We start from the raw sequence: 27,170 nt of genomic DNA, 5'->3' as shown, positions 1-27,170 counted from the left end.
AAGAGCAAGAAAACAAAAAGGCGACGTAGGCTACGTGGAACTGAATGGTGGCTAGCAGCTGGCGAGAAAGAAATTTACTCTAAAATACCGCTTTCTTCTTCCCTTTTGGATCACAGAACACGTAGCAGTAGTTAAGTTATTATTTGAAGCCGAGGTGTTGGTGTTATGAGCTATATTCAACGCCTCTGGCACGCTGAGAGTTCGTCGAGTTGAAAGCTGTTTTCACATTTTTCACAAGTCTCGAGTACGTACTGTAAAGGAAAATAGTTTGATTTCACGATTGCCCTCTAGCCGTTCGGACATTTAAGAGGGTTTTCTATGTGGTAATGTCGGCAGAGTTGAATAACATGCCCTCCCAAGAAGTAGCAGAGGGAAGCAAGATCGAACTTCGGACGTCATCTGGAACAGTCATCTGTTTGAACTTCTCTGAGAAAGATCAGGTATTACCGAAGATTGTACGTCTCGTCGATCCGGATACCGACCATTCTGTAGTATTTCGCTCGGAAGACGGGGTTTATCATGAACTGGATTCTGATTATGCTTCAAGTTTACAAGAACTTCAACATTTGAACCATTGTCATCATTGTAACTGTGGCGATTCAGCGAACGAACAACCTCAAAACAGCGCCAACGGTGATGTTCGTAAGGGAGACGAACGGCTCGAAAAACAACGGGAAAAACTTCAGAAGAAACTGCGGGAAAGAAAGGCGAGCAATAAAGACGACGAAATTTGTAATGGTCATTGCCATCAAGTTATTCAGTTGCCGATTCAAGGCCTGAAACAGTATGTACGAGTTAATTCAGCCAGTATGAATGGGGACAACAAGTCTAACTCTTCTAAAGACGGTAATTTAGTTTAGTTCCGCGATTTCTGTTTTCTTTGTAATTTAACTTGAGAGTAAAGAAGCACTCTTTAAAAACAGTTAGTTTTAAGACGAAAATCCCTCTTCGTAAGACTCGTTTTTCTTTTTTACGTGGAATTTCACGTTTTTTCCCCGCAAAAAAAACTGTTGTTGAAATCTACAAAAATGCTAAATTCCTGTCATTTCATGTTGTTAAAAGCGTAATATTATTCATTGTTTGTGTATGGGGAATTTCTTTTCTTTCTCATTTCCTCTCTTTGTCTGCCCGCCGACTGCTATCTTTTCGTGGGCCGATCGCACGTGTTAATTCGTATACTTTTATTTTTAACAACTAAAAATACTTGTAGAAAATTAAATTCTCACAAAAATATAAATTTTTCTCCCCCATTTAGACACAGCATTGGAAACCAAGACTACAAAAGGTAAGCTTATATTTACATAAGTTTGTCTCTGTTTTCAGTGTCCTGTATTTCATTTCTATTTTATTTTCTGTTAACAAACAGCTTCATACACGTTAGTTCTAAACGATCAGTGATTTGCTTGTACTGCAAGTACCTGTTAAATGGATGAAAGGAACTACCTTACAAAATATTGACAGTATAGACAGGGGTTCCTTTTGTTATGTATATAAATATACATAATTAAAAAATACCTTATAGGCTAAAACTAGAAAAAAAAAAATGTTGTGAAAACATGTTGTGTCTTCTAATGTGGTTAAACTGGGATCACTTCAGAAGTATTTGATAGCAACAAATCTTTTTGGACTTGATTGAAAAGAAATTTCTCCCTCTCGTAACAAGATTTGAGTGGCTTTAAACATTTGTTGCATGGTTAATTTAAATAGGGAAGCATTTGCTTTCAATATTATTGTTAAACCGTTTCCTAGTTTAACCAGGCCCTTAGAGAGTATTATAGTTTTTGGAAATTAAAGCAGTCCATGTTCTTCAATTCAGAGAGCAATTATTTTCTAATATTGTTTATTTAAAGGGAGATAGTACAAGTCTAACAGCTAGTTTGAGAAACATTTGCTGTGGTATTTAATTTATATTTTTTTATCTTTGGCTCTTCCAAAAAATTGCCCCATATGATAGCCATGGTCTTGCTATTGCCTTTTGACCTTACATTGTAGGGAAACATGACTTGTTGACACTTTCCCCCAGGAAAATGCTTGTATGACCAGTTTTGCCCACGTAAATTACCTTGGGGAAATCTTGAATATGTCGAGAACAATGGAACCTCTCCCCCGCCACCCATAGACAGGTACCCTAAAGAGAGGGAAGGATAAAGTTCAACTTCTGGGGTGGTTGACCAATAGGCACTTGATGACGATTACATTGTTGGGCACAAAAAATATTTCTGAAAAAATACTTAGCCTACTAGAAATAATTATTTTAGAAAATATGTTTCTTGCCAGTTAACTTACAGTGTACAGATGTTAGCTCAGTCGGTAGAACAACGGACAATCAAATCTGGGGGTTGTCTCAACAACCACACCTGGTGTCTATCTCAAGTTTTTTCATGCACAGCAAAATTATATATTAAGATAGGCGTTAGGGACATAACAATAATTATTAAGCACACCTGGTGTCTATCTCAAGTTTGTTCATGCACAGCAAAATTATATATTAAGATAGGCACTAGGGACATAACAATTAAGCACGCCTGGCGTCTATCTCAAGTTTGTTCATGCACAGCAAAATTATATATTAAGATAGGCGTTAGGGACATAACAACTGCACCTGGTGTCTATCTCAAGTTTGCTCATGCACAGCAAAATGATACATTGAGATTGGCACTGGGGACATAACAACCACACCTGGCTCCAGTTGTTCAAAGGCTGGATAACTTTATTCTGTGGATAAGTCACTATCCGACAGTTTCAATCTGTGCAAAGATTTCAGTATTTTCTCTTGTACAACCAAATATGCACACTCTAACCACAGTTAAGTTAGGGAGTGTACGAAAACCTCGGACAACGTTTAATGTGAAGTATATTTTAGACCCTGAATAGTGCCTTATCCAGCGGATAAAGTTATCTGGCCTTTGAACAACTGGGGCCTGGTGTTTATCTCAAGTTTGTTCATGCACAGCAAAATTATATAATTTATTAAGATAGGCAGTAGAGATGTAATAGATCTCTAGCAGTAACCATCCCTGGTGTCTATCTCAAGTTCGTCCTGTTTCACAATCATAAAGGGGATAGGACCAACAAATGGACTGATAGTGGCAGCCATCGGCATCCGGTCCTATTACCCAGTAAACATAATGTAAAACGGACACGTCTGTTGCCCATTCATCTAGGCCATCATCATCATCTTCATTGTCATCATCATTGAAGGGCCTTCATGACTCCAATTACAAGATGTAAATCAAAAAATAGTTTCACAAGAAATACTGTTGATGATGTGTTATTCAGTCAGTGTCACAGGCATATTTAGGAAAAAAATTTGAGTTCTCTCAACAGAAGTCAAACCTATGACCTTCTGCTTACTAGTTTAGATGTTCTACCACTGAGCTATAGGAGACTTGTGAAGGAATCCTAGGTAGCAGTATGTAGGATGTTTGTCACACAAACCTACAATCATTGAAAAAATGTTTTGGGAAGGTTACTCAACAAGGCAACAGAAAGTGGGTATGAAATAAAGACATCTGCACGTTTATTAATTTCATATGTTGAGGCCTTTGTTTGTTGGTTCCCCTTCCCCCCTGCCCCCCTTGTTCAATGTTGGATTCCCCACAAATCATATACACGTAAAGATTCACTTTTGAAGCTCAACATTGAAACAGGGGAGGGGAGGAAGGTCGAATCAAAGTAGAACTTTGGAATCTTCCCAAGAATTTTTTCGATGATTGTAGTTTAATGGCCTCGGCATTCAAAAAAATTAAAAGGAGACAGTTTGAATACCAAGAAGACTGGGAACTAAATAGAAGCATGTGCTCGAATGTCCATCAAAAGCGTTGGTTTTTTTTTTCCATACACACACAATTATTTATTTTTATGCAGTCCATTTGATATTTTCTTACAGAATAACACAACAAAGCAATACCTTTAATTTGGATTTTAAGCAAAAAACCTTCAAACTTAAATAGCATACATCAGAATTGTACTACAGTGCTAAATATGCTAAAAATAATGTAACTAGTTTAGAAAGGAAAAGGTAAGTTTCAAATTATTTTGAAAGCAAGGCATTGTATTCAAGTCAGTGTTAGGTAGGTAGGTTGCCTTTATTTATACACGATGTATATGAATCCTGAAAGCTTGTGGGGTCATGTACAATACATTACTACTAAGGGTGTGTTCATTATTTGAAGGGGTGCCTGGAAAAAAGCCTCAAGTGACTTCTGATAAATTGCTAGATTCTCCTTCCAAATTCCCTTGTATTCGCTTGTGAAACAAAGGAGAATTTGTCCTAACATCAAAAGTCACTTAGGGCCTTATTCCACACACCCCTTCATTTATGGGGAGGGGGGGGGGGGCAAGCGAAGTTTACTCCCCTATTTAGGGGGGGGGGGGGTCAGAAAGGTTTTACTCTGGATCTGGGGAAGAGGGGGAGGGGACAAAAAAGTTTGAAGGTTGATATCATTAGTTTTGGTTTTTTTTTTTTAATTCTTCCAGAACCGCATGACATTTAATGTACTTGTACCACAGTAAATCAAACCATAATCTCACACCAATAGTTTACACAGCAAATGGGTTCCATTCAATGGATTTGCTAGTTAGATATGTTTGGATTTCACTGGCTGCACCAACAGATAGGCCACCCTCAGAAATAAGTTGATCTAGGCCTTTCACTAGAACGGTTGGGTGAAGGCTGTCAGTGTTTTGCAGGCAGATCTTGTCATCTGACAGTAGCAATATAACTTCTTCTGCACTTTACCCAGTCAAGGACTCCACAACTGCAGCTTGGCACAGTCTTTTTCTCTTTTCTTTCCTCTGTTTTGCCTTTCTCTTGGCCTCTTTCCCCCTCCTACTCACTCCACTTTTTTTTGAGTGGCTGCCAGGTGCACAAACACCCTCTTTAGCTGCCTTGTGGTATTTTCCAGACTAGTGATTACACTCTGTATCACTTCAAACTGTACATTAACATACGTAATTGTTTCTTCTGCTGCTAGTAGAGCAAGCAAAAAGCAGGCGAGTAAAGCGCTAAGTGAGGGATGAGAGTGTGGTTTGATAATAAAGGCATCATGGGGGGGGGGGAGGTGTCAAAAATGTTTACATGTTCTAGCGGGGGGGGGGGGGGGGAGTTATCCTTCATCATTGAGGGGGGTACAAAAAGTTCCAAATGTTCCGTTTCCCCATTTGCCAGCCTCCCTCCCCATAAATAATGAACACACCCTAATAAAAATTAATTAATTTAAATTGCTCCATTTACTTATTAAGTATCTGATTATACCAGCTGCAAAGTTTGTTGTGTATATTTTGCCACTGGAGTTTGTTATGTTAATGAAGTCTACTGTTTTTGGATCAATAATTAAGTCTCAAGTTTTGGACGGTGTATATACATATATGTAAGTCGAGGTCTATTTTTTGGACCGATTTTCAGGGCATCAGGGGTCGACTTATACACCAGAAAATAGGGTAATTTATCATAAGTGTGTAAAGGTCTGTTATCCCAGTTTGAAATCATATGGAACACTGTGTCCAACAAAGATATTTTTCTCTGTTAATTTCCAAGCTGACACCTGATTCCAGCTGTTGTTTTAAGCTGACAGTAAAATATTCAGTGTATTTATTAAGCCTTTGTGGTTGTTGAAAAGCATGTCATCTGAAGCGCCTCAACATTGGTAATTTTTTTTTTAATGATGTGACAGATAAAATTCCAGAAGTGTAATAAGGCTGCCATGGCAAAACTGTATAAAATATAACATATCAAATTTATATGAAATAAATGCAACTGTGAAGTTTGTGTTGTAAAGTGTGCAATCATTTTAGAAACCTCAAGGTAAAGATACAAATAACAAATAGAATTCTTGTTTGTAAGTTTCTTACTTTTAAGTTAAATTCCATTATGAAAAGAAAATGATTAATTATTGCTCTTATTTATTGCTTATGCCAGTGAATACAATTTGAAACCTGAAGTTAGTTTTAGCATTATCTCTTATGTGTACATTTTCAGTTTTGTTGAATCTCAAGTGGGAATACTGTACATACAGCTACATACATGTTGGATAAATTAAACTTAAAAGGCTTAACAATAAGAGTTAAAGCTGTGGGCCTAATCTTTTAAATAAAATAATGAGTTACAGGTCTATGGTAAAATTAGGATTCATTTATAAAATTATTTTATGTTAATTTTATGTGAATGAAATTGATATTGATATGGTTTCTTTGTTCTTTTGTTTTTGATCTAGGAAAAATAATGTCGGAAGAGCTGAAGATACACAAGGCTCCGGAGGTAAAGGGGTTTAGTATTAACTTGCTTTTAGATATATTCTGTTTTTCTCTTCCCTTAGTGAAGGGGCTAACTTCACTTAATAAGTTGATGTTATTGATCAGTTTTAGTAATTGAGACTTAACTTGGATCAAACCAAAGCTTCCTTAATACTCCTGTATGTAACAGTGTTAGCATGTGTAATGCAAAAATCAACATTTTTAAGCAAATAACCTTGAAACTTTAAATGCATTTATCAGTCTTGGATAAACTGTGGACACTTTTGACGCTCATAAACATTGATTTTAAACGTTACATTACTTAGACTACAAATCTTTATTTTACTGTAGTTGTTAAGTTTCAAAACCAGCTCATGCTGTTTCTCAGTCCTTTCACTTTAATTCACTGTCATACTCAGGGGTTTCATTAAGTTTTGAAGTAGGGGGGCACCTATAGGAGAGTATCTGGGCAGAAAATTACACGCGAAGTGAATTCCTTTATATTCAGTTTGAAAGTAGGCAGGTACTGACTCTTGTGTATCCTGGTACTGGTACCTGGGTCCCGCCTTCTAATGAGAACCCTAACACTAAGGTCTTTCTTTTTTACTGGTATTATGCATTTTCGAAACAATTCTTTTGTTTTCTCCGCATGCTATCTCAGTTGTACCCTAGTATTATTACAATCATTATTACTATTCCAACGCATGATTAGCCATTATTTCAGGCTGTCATCAACAGCTTATACACCTGCAGAAAAATTGATGACACATGTACACTGTATATAAAATCGCAAGGTAGACTTAATATTATTTTATTGTCAAATATTACACCTAGATTGAAGTTTTAACCTGCACAACACTGAAGGTGTCTTGGGCAGGACAAGTCAGCAACAACAGCCACCTAACAGGATGCAACTTTGATTTGCAGATGTTCACAAAAACATCACCTTACCACTCAGTTTATAGGTACTTGTATTTGCTATTAAGGTCCAATTCAGAATACTGATATACTTACATACCTGCCAACCCCCGGAGTACAGAAATCAGGAGATGTCTAGTAGACATCTTCAGGGACAGCCAGCAGAACCGTGTCAGCAACAGCGAAAAGCCTCCGAGGGCTGTGCCATCAGGGCTATATTTAGGTCTTCAGTGGGGGGTGGGGGGGTCACTCTTCCACCGTACTTTCAACATTTCATTAGGTTCAACGGAAAAAAGAAAGGCACAATCCACGTTCAATCTTATCTAGTGGGAGTGTGACACAAAAAGACAAGGAGGAATTCTGTTCAATATTTATAGTGCACGTAAAAAGTGGGAGATTTATATACCAAAGAGGAAGAGCAGGAGACGAGGCGAGTTGGCATCACTGTACTTACGAGGTCTTTCAACAACATTACGGAACTAAACTTCAATTGCAATCGTAACCTTGACAGAATCAGAATCACAAGGATCAAAACGTTTTCTTTTTCTTCCGATTCCACTTCTAATTCCCTCTCTTGCTATATATCAAGTGTGAACTGGTTGATCGGAATCAGAAGCGTAAGCAGAAGAATAAACCAATTGCATATCTCATTCCCAGGCCCTTTACACAAACTTTAGAATGGAAAACATAGCAGCCTTCTGCCATTTTGAACAAGAGTGAGGCTTCCGTCTCTACTACTATCGTATTGATTCACACTAGGTCAGACAATTCTTTTGATTCTGACCCTGATTTCGATTCTGCTTCCGTTGCTTTTGTCACTAGTATGAACCAGGCCTAAAGGATTAATTTGTCACAATTTGAGTGAAATCGGCTCAATTAAAATTCTGTTTGAGTAAAATTACTTTGCAATGTTTGAGGAGTATTTGCTGAGATGCTCAGCAGGCCATCATGAAAAGATCACAATCTAAAACCTTCTCTGACTTGTAACTGAAGAATGACTGTTGATTTTATTTTTCAGTGGTAAAGATAAAGAATTTATAGTTAAAGACCTCAGACCAGGAACACATTACAAGTTTAGGTAACTTAAGATGTTTCTCTTTTATTTAATTTTGTTTATATTTCAGTATGTATTGAAATTTATTTAACAAGAAAATTGCAAAGTGGTTCCATCATTTTGATACACCTCAATGACCTCTTGACAATCTGTTTTTTGTGTCTCAAACATTTGATTGGAAGTGAAGTAACAATTATTGTAAGTTACTTCACTTCCAATCAAATGTCTGGCTTGAATGGAGTATACCCTGAGTGTATAAGTTCAAAATCAATGCGCCATTCAATGGGTTACATGTGAAACGTAAAGAAAAAGGGAGCACCAAACAGTTCTCTAGGAACTCATTAAAATGTGTACATGCATTCTAGATCCAATTAAAATTTGGAAATGTTAGTTTTTAATGAACTCAACTCACAAAGGTGTTAACTCCAAAATCGAACTCAGACCACACTAGTGAGAGGCATTTAAGTGCTGTCGACACCACTTCGTCATCCTTGTAACTCACTCAACCCTATTGTTGTTTAGTGTGTTGTTTTTGTTGTTTTGCTGTAATTGTTAAATTTTTATTTTTGCTATTGAAAGAATACAAGCAGAGAAGGATGATGACAAGGGGGAGTTTTCACCAGAAGCAACTTGTGACATGCCATGTTCTGTGCCATCAACTCCTGCTCAGCCGCATCTTGCAAATAAAACAAAGACAAGCTTCACTCTCAAGTGGACGGTTAGCTTATAAAATAATGTTTATTTTATTCATTGGTATGGATATTTTCTGAAGCAACAGAAGGGACATCAAATATGGAACAAACTTCCAACAGCTATTAAAAGTGCCAATTCAATTCACACCTTAAGAAAAAAATTAAGAAGCACTGGTACATAAAATTGATTAGTTGTAAAAAACAATTATATTGTCTTAGCTTTACAATACAGACATAAATTATCTATTATAAATAATGCAGCATAAATATTGTGCTCTTCCCATTAAGCTCACAAGGGTTTGTTGAGAGCTCCTGCTCCATAAGGAATAATCATTACAGACTGAATTGTTGTAAACATACAAAATATCTTTATGTAATATATCAAACACGAGACACAGTGTTTCATCACATATCAAACACCAAGAAGAGAGTCGAAAATATGATGCATAGTGGAGTATTTTTGACGAACTGCGAGATTTTTGATATTGTGATGAAACACTGTGATGAGTGTTTGATATAACTTCTCAAACAAACTGATTTTGAAGGGAAATTAAGGATGCCAAAACGAGGAGTTTTTCATCAGATATCCAAACACGTCACAGTGCATAATATTATTTTCTTTGTCTTTTGAATTATTAATGAGTTTGAGAAGGGCAAATATTGATTGATTGATTGATTGATTGATTGAACACACTATTATTTTTTTGTGCATGATGTTTTCACTTGATAATTGAATTTTTTTCCATTAAATGTGTTACAGGCTCCATCAGATAATGGCTCTCCAATCACACTATACAGACTAGAGTGGAACAAGGGTGAGAAGGGAGGATCCTACACAGAGGTCTACTGTGGGCCACAAAGACAGTTTAAACTCTCACACAAGCTACCTCCAGCTACACCATGTTCATTCAGACTACAGGCTGTCAATAGTATTGGAGCCAGGTGTGTATTGAATACATCAAGCATTGTTCAAAGTGGGCCTGCCAGTAGACTGCAAGCAGTCCCTTTCTTGATAGTCGAAAGGTCGCGTGAAATAGCCGAGCGGTAAAAAATTGGAGCAAACGAGCGGAGGGGGGCTTAAGGAGAGGCGTGAAAAAGGGGAAAATCTCTTCTTGTTTATTTCTCCTCGCCCCAGTCTTGCTGCGCTGTGAGCCAACCCTCTCAACTGACCAGAAAGGGACTGCTTGCAATCTAGCCTGCCAGAACCACTGAGCAGGATTGTTTGCAAATTTGCATAAATCTATGTACATTTATGCCAGTTGCGAACTCTCTGAACTGGAATTTAGTCTGAGCAATTTGTTTAAATAATTTGGTAGCTAGGATTTGGGGGTTTTAGGGAGTTGTAATGGCTTTCTTCACTTTTGAAGCTCTCTTTAAAATAATTTTTCAAAAACTTAAATGTAGTAAGTAAGTGGTCTTAAAATTTGCTTCAAAACAGCCCACATTGAAGTACAGAAAGTGTTCAAATGAGCATTATATTAGATTCCAGATGCCTCCAATATAGGCTCCCACACTGACAGCTCCCTCCCTCTCCCAACCCTTGTGTGCCCTTCTTGTATTAAATCCTAAATCCTTTCCTCAGTGTATGCCCAGCTTTACGCATTCAACTCATAGTTAATAATAATATTATTTGTCACTTGTTTTTAATTAACTCTGATTCCTTTGTACTGCAGTAAATTCAGCAAAGAGCTGAAATGTGTGTCCTGTGCTGGTGTGCCATCGACACCCACTCCTCCAAAGTTGGACAAGGCAGGTGTGAACTCAGTTCACCTATCATGGAGTAAGCCTGAATCAAAAGGAGGTAAACAGGAACAGTACCTGGATGTCTGAGTGATGTTTTTATAGACAGCATGGTATTTTAGAGTGCAAACAGTTAGATATGTCAAGATGATTTGCTAGATGGGAGTCAACAGTTTTATTATTGCATTAGTTCACTGTTAATACATTTAGTTACAATCTGGGAAATTAAGCTAAATGTCAAATAAACAACTGTCCCAAAACCTGTAAGTGACCATTAATTTTGCCATCTACAGCCAATATTGTTGGCTGATTTTTTGCTCAATGGAACAAACATGGCCAAATGTCTTTGTGGAAGCTAGGGTTTCCAATATGTGACAGTTAGGAACCGTTGATATCATACATGTAGCAACCATGAGATAACATAGTTAAGATTGTGCCCGCTAAGGATGTGGAGAATTAAGGCTGGCTTTTCAAAAACAAATATCCAAATGTAACAACTTTTTCCAGAAAGTAGGTCTCTGTGTATGTTTAAGATTGCTGTATGTTCTTTAATTAGATTGCCTAGAAAAAGGAATATTTCATCCTTTCTTTTTCATTTTTGTCCATTCTCTTTATGTACTGACATTTTCTTTTACAGCACATTTCTCATGTATAATTTTTTTTTTCCTAGCTGAGATCACTGAGTATTTAGTGGAAATGGAAGATGGTGCTACGGTAAATCATTTTAACATTATGTACAGTACTTCAGAAACCTGCATGCTCAGTCATAACTGTTGTAATGCTCCTCTTTCTTTCCCCCTCTCCCCTTCAATGTGTGAAAGAAAGGCTGTGAACGCAACATTGAAGGAGGGGGGATGGGGAGTACATGCTACATGTGTGAAATGTGATTTATCTCTGGTCTCAGTAAAGGTTTTCAACAAATTATGACCACAGTTGTGAAACTATGTAGCTAGCCAAGAGGAATGCACCATGTGTTACAAAATAATGTTTAAAAAAATTGGCAAATTTTTAATCATTATAATGTTTTCAAGAATTGGTTATCCTGTCAGATACCCTGCTAGCTAAAACTTTGCTTCAGAATCAAAGAAAGTTAGAAGAGTTTGTAAACTCCAGTTCAGGAATACAATCAAATTAGCCCCACCTCAGACAGAGCTCACTGAATTCAACTTAAAAGAGTGGATGGAATTAACTTGCATTCTTTTATAACTACTTGAACACGTTTGTAGCTTGAATTTTTTCAGTTCTCTACATTTTAATGATCCTTTTGTCTTTGGTTTTTAACAGAGACTATACATTTTTTTTTTCAAACTTATTAAACACAATAATAATTATTGATGGTCATGTAAATACTTTTAACACCTAATGTGATTGTACTTTGTATTTTAGGGCTATGGTTTCCGTGTAGTGTATCGTGGAATGGAAAACACTTGCATGATTGACAAGCTACAGAGAAACACTTGTTACAAATTTAGGGTTGGTACTCTTGAATAGATGGGAAAATATCACTTTCCAAGACTTATTTCAATGCTCTTTTGCTAAAACCAGGTTTTTATTATTATTATTATTTTTTTGTTCTTTCGGCAGCTGCTTGCTTCTAATTCTCAAGGAAAAAGCAAGTGGAGTGATGTAGTCATGTTTGGTACTCATCCTGAAAGACCAGGTGAGGGCTTGGTGATCTTGGCTACAGTCTGTACAGTCAAACCTCTTTATTACAGACACCAAGGGGACGGGAATACTTGGTGTCGGGAATAAGTGTCCGCATTATAGAGGTGTCCATTTTAGAGAAGTAGGCTTTATATGGATTTCTGTCTCTCAGGGACCAAGTGAACTGTCCGTAATAGAGAGGTGTCCTTAAAGAGAGGTTCCACTGTATATTGTTTGCTTCATAAATTGGGACTTTAAATCTCAATCCCAGTCTCTTAAGTTGTTTTTAATTATCTCCTTAGACCAGAAATGTTATCATCTTTCTCAGTGCAGCTGTGTACTGACAGGGAAGCCTTGAGAGTTATCCTATGATGAACCAGTGACCCATCCTATTGGTAGTGGGGGTAGAAGAGAGGAGGGAGAGGGGGTTGGGTGGGATTTTGCAATGTGTTATCCTAGAAAATATCTATACCCCACATGGAAATGGGACATTCTGTTTCCTTTCTGTTACTTTCCTTTAAATGTTTTTGAGACACCCCTCAACCTTGGATTTTCCAATGAACATCCCTGAGGCAGGTATATTAAATCACACAATCCTCCCAGTTTCTTCTCAGTTCTGGTGCAAACTGCATTAACACCTGGCCTTGTGGGTCGTATTTGTGACTGTACACAGCTTGTATAACCCTGTATTTGATTATTGTGCACATCGGCACATTAGTAAGTAAAATAACTTTAGGTACCATCCTGTTTTTCTCTTAGGTCAACCCTCTTGTCCTGTGCTTGAAGGGAAAGTCCGGACTTCAGGATTCACTGTTTCATGGGGTAATTAAGATTAGAGAGCTTGTTAAATTAATGTGCTTGCAGTTATTCACATGTAGTTATTTCATATGATTGTGTAAAGGCCAATTTAGATGGTACAAGTTTTGCTTACGACTGTCGCATGCGATTTTCTAGACTGGCGCTGCTTGTGTCATGCAAAAAATCACACACAACTCTCGTCACTCAACAATACCTATACCTACGACATTTTTTGTGACATACACAACAGTCGAGTCAAGTGAGTTGTAGGTTTGATTTACACAAAACAATTTGTGTCATAGGCCTGTCGTAAGCTTGTTACATGCGACGAAGATGTACCGTGTAAATTGCCCTTAAGAAAAGCTTTACCAAACATGCACAAGGATGGGCCAAGCTGTTTTGCAGTAGTATGTTAAATGAATGAAATGAGTTAACATTAAAATTTTAAAATGTTTTTAGCCCCACCATCAGACACTGGAGGATCAGAGATCACAGCTTACGTGCTAGAGGCAGATGATGGAAAAGGTACTGCACTGTTTAAATTTATTAAAGTCAAAGTATGAGTTTTTAAAAATCCAGCAAATAAAATTGAGAGTAGCTTCTTGTTCCATTCACTTAGTTCTTTGATTACCAGCTCTTTTTATGTGGACTAATGTAATCACATCTGAATGCATATGACTGATGAACAGTTTCTTTTACTAAAGTGCAAATGAATAGTGCATTTCTAGGATAGCCCTATTTGTTCAAGTTATAGGGAATGGGGGAGGGGGTATACATCTGTTACTGTGTATTTTCAAGCTTGGAAATGAGACTTTTAATTCAGTCTTTTGTGTGTTTTAAGGAGGAGATTTCAAAGAAGTTTACAGAGGACTGGAGTGTGAATACACTTTTACTGGTCTGTCTCCTGGACACTTGTACAGGATCCATTATGCAGCTGTTAGTGAGGGTGGAACCAGTGAAGTGAGTAAATTCTTTAAAGATAGTCAAACAGACTATGTCATCAATTGCTTTGTGTCACACTATAAAGCCCCAAGATATATTTGCGTCAATGAAAGCCTAACGTTAATGTCCCAGTTTTCGTTAAGGTGCTGTATTTAGGTTAATTTAATGGAAACTGTTTGTGAGTATCTTGACTATGGATGCCCAATATGGCAATCATTATAGATTCCAACTTTAAAAAGTTGGAATCCAGGAATTACAAATATTGTTCTGTGTTTGTAAACTTTCTATTGGCGACAGCCCCTTTGGCAATATCTGATTTCCCACCTTTTTGTCAATGAAAACAAGGTCTCTAGTACTAATGTTTTATAAATTCTCAACATTTTCAATCTAGGCCTCCACCATTTTACCCTAGGCCCTCACCTTTTACAGAGTGCTGAATCTACCACTGACAATATTTATACAGTGGACATCAACCAGCAGACTGGCAAAGAAACCTGCAAGGATGACATGAAATGACCAACATCCCACGTAGAGTAATACTCACTGTTTCTTCCTGCTACAAAAATACTGAGATAGTACCATCTGTTTTGTTTGTACTTTTGCAGTGGTCAAGGGTGATGAAGATCAGAACACTACCAGTGATACCAGGTCCAGCTAATCCCCCAGTGTTATCAAAAACTCACAGACCTCAGCCAAATACTCTGGATCTTCGCTGGGGTAAGTTGAACTTATGGGATGGTCTAAAATTCCTTTGCATCACATCTGCAATAATCAGGAAAACCTCAAGGAAACCTCTAAGGACTGCAAGGGCCTTTAGTTCTCAGGATATTACAGACCATATAAGTTCCACTGGGTGTTTCATTTGCAAATTTGAGTATGTTAGGTTTCTGCAATGCTCTCAAGCATGTGTGTTGACCAGTGAATCTGTTGTACCTTGTCTGCAGATCCACCCAATTATAATGGAGGTGCTCCAATAACTGGATACATCTTGGAAATGGAGAACCCAGGAACAAAAGGTATGGTTTCTAAAGACCCTGCATATTAATTTGACACTGATTTAGAGCTTCATACTCAGTGGTGATCTTGCGTGGGGCTGCAATTAGGTCTCAGCTCAACTATGTGTAACTTGAGAATGATGTATTAATCAGTAAATGACACAGGCATGCATACTCGGAAAAAAAAATCCAAGTGCTCCTATCAGGAGTCGAACCTAACACCTTCCGATTACTAGTTCGGATGCTCTACCACTGAGCTACAGGAGACTCGTGATAGCTAAGGCCATTAAACTAGGTTCATGGGACAAACATCCTGCATACTGCTGGTGGTAGCCTGTACAGTGTGATCAGTCACCCCCTAGCTTCTGCTATGATTGCAGCTGAAGCAAACCAATTGAAAGTAAGGGGGTTAGTTTCTATAGCAACTGTGGGAAGCTCTGATGAAGGGCTAGCGCTTGGAATGTCAGCACTTAAATCTCTTAATGGTGGCCAATTAACCTTTAGTTATCAACTCTGTTGATAAATGAAACATACAATTGAAAGTAAATTACACATCAAACTAGCGTTAATATGTGATTCCTCTTCACTGTAGTTCCCCACCCTCTTCTCTTCACTTCAGTTATTTGGTAGGCAAAATTTCAGCCTCAAAATAATGCGGGAGTCAAGAATCCCCCTCTTGCAAAGAGCACGCAGTTGGCAAATTCTTGTTTTGTTGAACTGTTGGAATCAAAGTGAGGGTAACTGTCACCTGCATTTTCTTTCATTTCCATTTCATTTATTATTGTTACAGTGCGACTTCTATTACCGGGGTCACTTAACACTGGCCAATCATATCACAATAGGATACAAACAGTGAATAATTCCAAACTTTTGGGTTTTAAATGTTGTTTTCCGTCTAACTGTGATTGGTTCAATTGGCTTTGGTTGAAATTCATTGTTCTTGTCCTGCAATCTGATTGGCCAGTTTTGTTTAAGTGACTCCGGTAAAAGTAGTCGCACTGTAATTGTGACGTAAACAAAAGGGAAATGAAAGCTGCAATGGGCAACAGTTAAAGTGAGCGTGCTTCATTATTATATTACATGTTAACCAGGAATGTACCTGGTGCACACTGTACATGTAATGTTTTTTTCAATGACAAAAGGCAAGTTATGGGTTTTATTTGTTTCAGAATTCAAAGAGATTCCTCATCTTGTTGACAATGTGTGTACAGTGGGAGGACTTCTCCCTGGCAAAACATATGCATTCAGAGTAAAGGCAAAGAATGAAGCTGGGGTAAGGGCTAATAAATAAGTAGCTGTATTAATATTACATGGCAAACTAAATTTGCAAAGGCTTGTTGGCAAAATTAATGGAATTGTTCGTCTGTGTGTGTATACATTTCAGAAAACATACCAATGTGTTGGTAGATCAGACCGTGTCAAATAAATGTTGTTGCAACATTCACACTTCCAACTTATATTTACCAATTTTAGTTTTTAGTGTATTTGTAAAGGTGCCTTTTGTACTTAGCCTATTTTAGCTACTGGGAATGTGGTGAAGAAATTAAAGGTAAAGTGTTACGTCTACATGAATAAAACATATAAGAAGCAAAGATAACTGGCACTTATTTCTCTTTGTGGTCACCTGTTCTTTTTTCTTCAATACCAGAGTACTTGCACAGTTGTCTCTTACAGTGGATAGATTACAATTTTTTTAAAGAAGTTGTTAAAAAAAGTACAAGGCATGAATGAAACACTCTATAGGAGAACAGAGAAGATTGTATGTGTGACTTTACTTCTGTGTAGCAGCATCTGATACTCATGTAGGCCTGTGTGTTAATTATCTCAATAGGTGGGTAAAGTATCAACGGTGTCCTACATAACCACAGCTCCAGGTCCCCCTGATATGCCTAAGGCACCTTATACCTTATGCCGCTCGGCTGCTGCTATCATTGTGTCATGGGAGGTGAGTAAAAATGACGTTGCTGTCAGTAGTTTTGTTGCAGCTGCCATTTGAAATTCTTTGAAGCAAGAGTGAAATGTCTTTCTTGTGAATGTTTTATACTCATTTTCTTTCAGTGTCCAGAGGTAAATGGGACTCCAGTAACAGGCTATACTCTGGAATGGATGGAGGATGGGACTTTTGTTGAGGTACATGTGCTGTACATGTGTATTATTTGCTTTTGCCTTACTCTAGCTGTTTCAAGGTCTTTGAGGGTTTATTATTTAATCACATGCAACATAGACAGAACACACTCCTAATATGGATTGATTGAAGAATGGATTGTGGGATGCGTATCTGGCATACGCCACAGATTTTGCAGGGACAGATGACATCATCACCAACTTGGCAAAGGAGAGATAGCCTGGTGACATTGCATGTACTCCCTAATCTCTGATTGTCACTGGTACTATTACCATATACAAGTGAACATAATTCTCACTGTTCCAAAACAGAGTGGTCAGTGGGGTGGGGAGTGTCTGCTTTGGCCAGAGGCTTACCACATAGAGTACAGTGTTCTTGGCGTGACTGTATACTCACATTAATTCTGTTACCCTTGCAGCTGTACACTGGCCCAGACAAAACCTGTGAAGTCCGCAAAGGAGTTAGTCCTGCCAGCTTTTACTACTTCAGAGTTAAGGTTTGTTGCTATGAAACTGACCAGAGTTAAACTGAAAACTTGCTTTAATACATGTATATGTAAAGCAGTTTATGTACTCCGTGTTAACTCACTGAAGTGTCTTCTCTTCCCAGGCCCTCAGTGCTGTTGGCCCCAGTCTTTGGAGTGCAGTTAGTACTTGTCAAACCCCAGCAGCCTCGCCTTCTGCCGTGACATCAATAAAAGTGGTAAGTAACAGAATCCCTCAGAAGGGAAGTAAATCGTTATTGCATTTAAACTTTTACAAGGCTGTTGCCTAAGAATGATTTTAAGGATCCCACAAGTCCAAAAGCAGGGAAAATAGGAGCACAACATGTAAAGTGTTAGGTGCTGCTGCAAAAAAATTGGGTGCCCAGAGTATTTACTTGGGTGCCCCAGAATACCACACTCCTGTTAGGAAGCAAACTTCCTGAGAATGCCAAAGGAATATTAATGTACAAGTGTTTGTACCTAATTCCTCTTGAGAAAACTTTTGGTGCCTTTTATGAATACAGTCAACTTTCTTCTAGCAACCACTTCTCCTGTAAGTCACCCCTTGGTAAATTTTCTTTTGCAGGTACAGCAGTCATCTTCCCATGTACGTCTACGTTGGAAGCACCCAGGAAACAATGGCGCTGCAATATCTTCTTATAACATAGAGGTGGCAGGCTGTAAGAACATTAGCTTTGATGTCCTGACTGGAGAGGGGTCTGAGACTGAGGAAGAGACATCAGTTCTACAGGAGTATGACATCACTGACCTCCAACCAAACACTCTTTACAGGTGAGCAAAACATTTGCACAGTTATCATGTCAACTTGGCACAAATTGTTACTTAGCAAGGCTACATGTATGTTCGCATTGAAAATAGAATTTACCGGTACAAGTGAATATCTTTTGCGAACGTGATTATATTTGCAATAGACCAATTTCATTAAAATTCTACCTTGGACACTAGGCTTGGGGGAATAAAACAATGGCAGTAACATTGAGGTTTGGAGATAAAAAATTAATTTATTTATTTTGTCACATTCCCCTTAGCCTCGTAGCCAAGCTAGAATTTTAATTTGTCGAAATTGGTCTATTGTTCTGAATTATATCCTAAAACCAACACCTGACAAATTTAATCTGCTATCAAAGCAACCTATAGAACGTTCCATACCACCATTCTTATGTTCTGTTTGAGCAGTTGAGATATATTGGCTCCATCACGAAAAAAAACCCCTCCAACTTTAGGAAGCACACTGGGCCTTCAGAAGACACATTCTAGAATAAAGCCTGGAAATTATGGTAAGTAATAATAAGACGTAATAAAAATTTGGTGACCCTCATCTGTTTTTGTTTATTTGTTTGTTTCAGAATCCGTGTCCAAGCTGTAAACAAAATAGGTTGTGGTCCATTCAGGTAAGAACCTGTCTTGATGTTCAAACAAATTCTCTCAACTAGCAGCACAAGAAGCACATATAGACTGGTGGGAGAATATGGATGCTGTTACCAGGGTTTAAAGAGTTAACTTTCTTTGAGAGCTTACCCTGTCAGATTAAGAGATTCTAATCTTGTTTATCCCGGCTGACCTTACCACTTTGTCACATTTTAATAGGGTTAAATGTAATTTAACTTAGTTAACGACTTGGAGCAAGTTTGCTCCGTGGTGGCGTGGCGTAGCGAGGCGTTAGCGTTTATTGGCGTATAGTTTGAGCACGGGTAGCACATTAGCGTTTAGGCATTTGTTGTTACATTATTGTTTGGGGCCTGGTTCAGGTCTGCAGGCAGTTGCGTGGCCAGCGGTATTCTCTTGCAGTTTAGGCGTGCTCCTTTGCACGTGCTCGGAAATTTACTCTACTCAGCGTTTTTCGTGGCGTGGCTAGTTTATCGCGTTTTGTTGGGCTTTTCTTTCCCTCCCTTCCCTCCCAGTAGTGTTACCTTGTTATTGTTGGGGGTTGGTTAGGGTCAGGGTTAGTTCGTTGTCTTATGTACTTATTATTTTTCCACTGAGCCTTTTGTCTCAGTGTGACGGGTGTTAGGGTTGGGGCTGGGTTGCGGGCGGGGCTCGTGGCTGGATTGTGGGTAGGGCAGGCTTATGGGGTGTTCTACCTACCTGGGTTTGGGTTGGCGGTACCAGCCCCTGGCTCCTGGGCACCCAACCTCCATTTGCGACATAGGCGTTAATTGTTGTTTTTGTCATAGCTCCACTGTATTTGCATCCACTGGTGACCTCCCCCCACCCGCTCCACTGTTGGAACTTGCCACAGCCTCGTATCAGAGTCTGAAATTGAGGTGGACGTCACGCAGTACTACAGGCGGCAAGACCGGTGCAGCTGGCGTGACATACACACTTCAGATGTTGGACAAAAATGGAAGGTGAGTGTCACGACAGGTTGAAAATGTCACAAGGAGTTTACAGTCCATTAGCGTGTTATTCACTGCATTTAAGTAAGTTTTCACGAAAAAAGCATAGACAAGAATTATTAAAGGGCAATGAATGATATTAGTTTGATCTTCTTTTACTATTTCTTCAGCTTTGCGACCGTGTTTAATGGACCTACGACATCTCACAAGGTTGGAAAACTGCAGGAGAGAACTGAGTATCAGTTTCGTATTCAGGCGAGCAATGATGCAGGACCTGGGCTATTCTCTGATGTTATGTCCTTTGTAACTACTGCGCAGCCGCCAAATACTGTCAAATGTGAGTTATTAAAATAGGATGGCAGAATGAGTACAGTCAACTCCCTTTTTTGCGGACACCCTCGGGACCGCGTGTTAGTGTCCTCAATAGCGAGAGTCCGTAATAGCGGGAATTTATTTCAGTCAAACGTCTGTAATTTATTTTTGCCGGCGATTTATTTGCTGTCCGTATTATCGGGGTGTCCGTAATAGCGAGGTGTCCGCAAGGCGAGAGTTGACTGTACTTGTTTGAATGGAGTAGAGTATAATTCTGGCAATGCAATGAATTGAAAGCGGATGCAATGTAGATTCCAGAACGATTTAGACCTTGTCTTTCTGTTTTTTGGAGTCGCTACTTACGGACAATAATTATTTCAATTCGTCAAATTTTGTTCATTTACAGAAAGTTTGTTAATGTAATGATCAGCAGAAGTTATAGGAACCAAATAGTTTGTTGCATCAGAACTTGCACCGTACTTGTTGTGTTATGTCATCAAGCTGGTTCAAAGAAAACGAGAAATGACCTCTTCAACGACCCTTTTTCAGAAACAAATGTTTGGTTTATCAACAGAGTTGATAACTAAAGGTAAATTGGCCACCGTAAAGAGATTCAAGTGCTGACGCTTCAGCGTTAGACCTTCGACAGAGCGAATCCAAATCCGATTTGCTCTGATGTTAACGCTCGAAACGTCAGCACTCGAATCTCTTTACAGTGGCCAATTTACCTTTAGTTATCAATTCTGTTGATAAACCAAACATTTGTTTCTACCCCCCACCGACGCAGCACCACAGTTTCTTTAGAAACTAACCCCCTTGACCTTTTTTCAGCGTTGACAGCTGAAAACACTTCATCTTCCTCGTTGCTTGTGAGCTGGGAACCTGTGCAGACTGTAAAGAGAGGAGAAACCATTGAATATTTACTACAGAGTCAGTGCATTGGAAAAGACCAAGATTTCGTGCAGGTTAGTACTAGCTTTAGATAGCCTGATGTGACTCATATTTCTGCTTAAACCTTTAGCCCCTAATATCAAAGAACAAATTCTTCTATCTTGTCCCCATACTTCTGTTGTAAAAGTACTGGGGAGACGTTATTAAAATATCAAGAAAATTCAATTGGGGTGATCATATCCTTAATTCTTATGACCTCAGGGGTGGAATAAGCATTGCTATTACAAGGAGAAAATTGATGCTGATCAATGTTAGATCGTCTGTGTTACTATAACTTTGTATGTCGCGGTGGCTAGAAGACAGCTGACGCTAGCTAAAATGTCTCAGTACAGTACGCTAAGGATGTTGTTGAGAGAGCATTTCAAAAGCGACGTTTTGAGAGAAACTCTACCTACCAACAGTTCCAGTTTGAACAATTCTGAGGGTCGTGTGGTGATATAACGTTTGCGTCTGGATGGATGAAATTTCAAATTGTGCCGATTATAGTGAAATCAATCGAGCATTGCTTTCCTGTGGTGCTTTTTATTATGCTGTACAAGGAGGTTCCAAGCTGGACAAAATCTTAAAGTGCGATCATTCAAATTAAATCTGTTGAGCTGTACTTTCCTGTGGTGATAGTGCTTTTTGTTGTGCTGTACAAGATGGTTCTAAGCTGGATGAAATCGTAAAGTGCGACCATTCAAATGACATCTGTTGAGCTATACTTTCCTGTGGTGATAGTGCTTTTTGTTGTGCTGTACAAGATGGTTCTAAGCTGGACAAAATCTTAAAGTGCGATCATTCAAATTAAATCTGTTGAGCTGTACTTTCCTGTGGTGATAGTGCTTTTTGTTGTGCTGTACAAGATGGTTCTAAGCTGGATGAAATCGTAAAGTGCGACCATTCAAATGACATCTGTTGAGCTATACTTTCCTGTGGTGTTACTACCTAGAGTCCAATAGAAAATGACGATGTATTGAAGTGTCTACTATCATTGACGGTTTGGTGGCGACCGTTTTGCTTCACTTTCAGGTTTATCAGGGACCAAAAACGAAGTTTGAGTACGACTCGCTTCCATCATCCACCGAGGTCCGCTTCCGAGTTTGCGCATTGCGTCTCACGAACATTCCAAACCAGTCCCCAGGCCCCATCAAAGGTGTCTTCTCATCCGTGACGTCAGCAAGGACCATGTCGCCCAAGAAGAAGAAGATTGCGGAAAGCAGCGCAGCTGAGGATAACTTGGAACCAAGAATCAAAGAGACCAGTAGAATATCCCTGACTGATAAGCAGTGGGCCATGGTGTTCTTCTCTGGTTTCTCTTTGTTGGTGGTCATTGTAGTCCTGTTGCTGCCATCACTGTTTGGCGTCTCAGACTAGTCAAGTATGTAATACTTGAGATTTTATTTTTGTTGTTGTTGCTGTTGTTGTTGTGAATTTAGTTATAAAGAGGAAACTGGGGTAGTCAGTTAAACAGGGTTTCAGATAAGAAAATGTCTGCATGAGTGTTTGTTCATAGTAAACAAGTGACTCTAATAACAGAGTTGTCATGAAGCAGGTTCCACTGCACAATCAAATCTCGTAAATGAAGACACAAAAGAGACAGCGCTGCGTAACTGTCCTTGTTAAAGTCAACCCTCGGTGAAACATTGATACCGAGGAATTACTAAAAGAAACTTTTCCTTTAGCGAAATAATCATGAACGCTAAATGTTGTCTCAGAAGCTGTCCGTTACAAATGTAGTTGACTTTACAGAGGAAATGAATTATGTGTATTGGGGACCAGTGGACATGTCTATATTGTAGAGGTTCTCCTGGGTAGAGTTGTGCATGCTCTCTTAAACAAGGAAAGCACTCATTAGTATCGAATAGTGGAATCGTAGGAGGAAATATTCAATTTATTCCTCCAGAATACCAAATAAGATTAAGGAACTGAGTGCTAAGAAGGTAAAAAGTGTTGTCAAAAGTGAATTAATATAACACGACATGACATCTTATCGCACTTTCCATGTATTCTAACTCATCCAACATTGAGTCCACAACGCTTATTAAGTTATAAAATATTTTCCATTGGCAAACTTCTGGGTCGTTAGACTAGAGAGAAGTAATATAGTTTCCAGATGTGTCTTGGGAGGGACGAAGAACCGGCAACAGATTGTCGGTAATTCTTAAAAATAAATTTATCACGACAAATTAATGGGTAATACTGATATAGTGATGCTTAATTCTCTTTCACATGTTTTGGTGTGGACGCAAGTCCAACCCGGCGAAAAAAAAAAATTAGCAAATTTATCCGGTGGTGTTGGTGTAGAAGAAATGCCCCTTTCATTAATTAACATTTGCATCGGGGCTGTTAAATAGAAAGGACATATAATTATATGAAGCTTAAGTGATTAATAAGTAGCGACCCCAGCCCAACCCAGTCACGAAGCGTTTGCTCGTTGCGTGACGTGCGGCTAATTGTGATGACCGTTGCGTGAGGTTAAGATAAACGTTTCGTGACTGCCCGAAAAGAGGCTGGGAGGACTTTAGAGTACAGTCAACTCTCGCCTTGCGGACACCTCGGTATTTCGCACACCCTGATAATACAGACACCAACTAAATCCCCGGTGAAATACATTACAGACGTTTGACTTAAATAATTCCGGCCATTACGGACTCTCGCTATTAAGAGCACTAACGCGCGGTTCCGAGGGTGTCCGTAAAAAAGGGAGTTGACTGTATACCGAGGTACAGCTTAAAGCTGTTCTCAGTTTCGTAATATATATAGGGGATTAAAAATGCCCTTTGACTTAAACATTAATATTAACATTCCTGCAACTCGATATGTAATGGTAAAAATGTTCTTCGTACCAGTAAATACAAAACATGTCCCTATAAAATTCAGTGGATCTACACATAACAAACCGTTCTTGGCCATTATCACTTATTGTAGCCTTCTCAACTCTTCCCAAGTCGTACCGTGTTGGAAATTGTTCTTGTCGCCCCCTTCCCCCCTTCTTCAATGTTGGCAATTCCAACTCATGCATGTTTTCTACAATAACATTGAATTGGTGGTGGTTGTGGTGGGGGTGGGGGGGGGGGGGGAGAATTTTTTCCAACACTTGTGTCCAAGGTTGTAGTTTCATTTAAAGTGAACTTACGCAACAGTACGACTGAGAAAAGAGGTGGTGAAATATTTTTGTGTGAACCTCGTTACCTACTGATTTCTATCTTAGACTTTACCTGTCCTCCTTTGATCGTTTTTGGCTTGTTTAACCCCAAAACAAGACAAAGCATCTGTATGTTTGGCCCAGACATTCAGGCCTTCGTTGTATTGAGTATGCACTGGTTTGAGACTAGACAACATTTTCAAATTTTACTTGAAAAATATGGCAAAAACAAATGGTACTATGGAGAAGGACTGCTCAATATTGCTGTGAACCTCATTATGAAAGCGAGGCTAAGTGCAAATCTTTTCTTATGAAAATTAGTTTTGTTTACATATGAATAAAAACTAAATTTCATAACAAAAACTTTGCACGTAGCCTCGCTTTCATAATGAGGTTCAAAGTAACTTGGAAATAGTCTATTGCTTTCGCTCTAATCTCAAGGATTTCATTCCGACTCAAAAACTGAGAACCACCTTGTAAGCATAATAAACAGCACCACAGGAAGGTACTGCTCAGTAGCTTTCATTTGAATGGTCACACTCTAGCATTTCATCCATCGACGTAAAGTAATAACCAACTTTTACAGCACGTGAGGATTTCACTCACAGTCTCAAAACTGAGCCGAAAAATTTTGTGCAGGAAAGTGCTGTTCAATAGCTTTCACATAAACACTAAACTTAAATGGTCACACTTGAGAATTTTGTCCACAGACGCAAGATTTTGAACCGTTACATTATTCTAATCGTAACCTAACATCTTAAATAAATTCAATTATTGCAAAAGTTAGAGAGATAAAGATACAGAAGAGACGAGGCGTCTTGCTGAATAGATTATACCTTGAACCAAGAGATCCTTGGATGTAGAAGTCGTAGGATGTATGATTGATAGTCCGTGCGTTGTATTGAAGTTGCCAGGCAGCCTCATTAGAAAGAAACAAAAAAAAAAGTGTTCCATATTCGAAGTTCTCACCGTTTTGTCTATTTCGACACAAAAAAGTTCTTAGACTTGTGGTTTTTTTCTGTTCGTTTCTGATTTCTCGTTAGAGGGGATTCTACAAAGTTTGACAAATCTGTGCTGTGACAATCAAACAGGGAAGCGATTGACTACCTCGATCTCAAATCCTGGTCTTGTGACGTGAAAAATAAATGATATTAGTGGTCTCAAAACGTTTTCACTTGGCAATAGATAATTTATTTTACTTTATAACTAACGAATACTCTACAGTCGAGCCACTCATCGGCGATCGTCCAAAATACCAAGAAAGCTGGTCTTCTAGAAGTCGGATATTTGTATCGTGTACAAATAGTTGCTTAAGGGGGGTGGTCGCTTACGAGAGGTGGTTGCTGAAAGAGGTTCGACTGTAATCAGTTGAGAAATCGTTTGAATTAACAATTGGTCGAGCGGTTTTCAAATGAGCGTCGAAGAACCAATTACAACAGTCAACAGACGCAGTGAACCAATCAGAACTCGAGGCCAATCATGTGACCGGTGCCAAGCGCGGGAAAAAGCGCGCGAGGAAGTCACGGTTACTTTTGGTTTAGTTTTTCATTGGTTGAGAAAGTGACGCGAGTTTTGCGAACCAATCACAGAGAGTAGTAAAGCAAAATCAACGTAAACGTGCAATAGGCCATTTCCGAGTTGCTTTGACCCTCATTATGAATGCGAGGCTAAGTGCAAAGTTTTTATTATGAAAATTAGTTTTCATTCACATGCAAACAAAACTCATTTTCATATGAAAAGCTTTGCACTTAGCCTCGCTTTCATAATGAGGTTCACAGCAACTCGAAAATAGCCTATTGCTTTCGACAATCGACTGAAAACCGCTCTAGAGTTTAAAACAAATAGATCACGTTACAGAAGTGAGTCTTGTAAGGTTTCCTTTCTAGACACATACACATAGTTTAGTTTATTAATAGATTGATGTCGGATGAAGGAATCTGGGAATGTCTTAAATCATAAAGCGTTAACGTTTATTGAAAATGCAATTCGAAGAAGAGATATATTTATTTTTAGAGATTAAAACCCTGTAAAATAATAATGACCAGTTAAATTGTACAGAGATCCCAGTCCTATTTAACAACGTATACCCTGCACTTTGATCTGTGACAGTTGTACTCAAATAAATACCACTAAATGTTGTGTTGAAATGAATTGCTTTGTTTGTGTTGCCCGCGCTTTGCATTTTGCTATATACACCGCTGCAAAATGATTTTCTTTTCCTTGCCTGATCGCTGTATGGCTTTCTCCCAGGCCCTCACGATCATTCATTTTGGTCACGAGGCGACGACGCTTTCTCGCTCGGACCACGTGACCCGAAACGAATTGACCGAGATAAAAGACAGAGATAGGCCTAGGAACTAGGCAACTATTTCCCTCTTTTTCTCTTGGTCAGCCTCTTTTCTCCAGGTTCCTTGCCTCTCCTGTCTCCTCTCTATATTATACAGCTAATGAGAACGACAATAAGAGAATCCAGACCATAAGGCGAGAGAAAAAAATTGAAGATGTGTCGGGGAAATACCCGGAGAGAAAAGCGTCACCCACTCATCCCGGTACCCCACCCCTTGTCCGGTTTCCTTTATCTTTTCCTGGCGCCTTTTTTTTCTTTTTCGGGTCACGTTCCCTGGACGCTTAGGGCAATCTGCCGAGATTTTGGACTGGGCTAAAAGTCAGACGTTAGCAGTTTCGCCCAATGGCTGAGTGGGGCGCTCCTGGGGCCTACCTCGTTCCCAGGGCTCACCCCTTGTTAATTGGGAAAAGCCCTGGGAACAAGGTTTGTGTGAGTCCCAACCCCTCACAG

General features: G+C 38.9%; 1 protein-coding gene across 1 annotated transcript; it reads left to right on the top strand.

Moving 5' to 3' along the window:
* On the top strand, positions 1–26,524 carry LOC146449388 (fibronectin type-III domain-containing protein 3A-like). The gene is made up of 27 exons (XM_085101224.1): positions 1–846; positions 1,256–1,285; positions 6,216–6,259; positions 7,069–7,199; positions 8,171–8,230; positions 8,786–8,924; positions 9,659–9,840; positions 10,572–10,699; positions 11,309–11,352; positions 12,025–12,111; positions 12,223–12,298; positions 13,042–13,104; positions 13,540–13,605; positions 13,922–14,040; positions 14,628–14,739; positions 14,967–15,038; positions 16,187–16,290; positions 16,849–16,962; positions 17,076–17,147; positions 17,561–17,638; positions 17,752–17,844; positions 18,213–18,418; positions 18,994–19,038; positions 19,822–19,995; positions 20,154–20,320; positions 21,127–21,260; positions 22,258–26,524. The coding sequence occupies exons 1-27, from the start codon at positions 327–329 to the stop codon at positions 22,600–22,602; spliced, it is 3,405 nt and encodes a 1,134-aa protein (XP_084957350.1). The 5' UTR covers positions 1–326; the 3' UTR covers positions 22,603–26,524.
* The last annotated feature ends 646 nt before the right edge of the window (positions 26,525–27,170 follow it).

Source organism: Pavona decussata, unplaced genomic scaffold, assembly GCF_977016875.1.
Source record: "Pavona decussata unplaced genomic scaffold, jaPavDecu1.1 SCAFFOLD_602, whole genome shotgun sequence".
Classification (NCBI taxonomy): domain Eukaryota; kingdom Metazoa; phylum Cnidaria; class Anthozoa; order Scleractinia; family Agariciidae; genus Pavona; species Pavona decussata.
The sequence above is the reverse complement of the archived record's forward strand: the minus strand, read 5'-3'. Positions and strand labels throughout refer to the sequence as shown.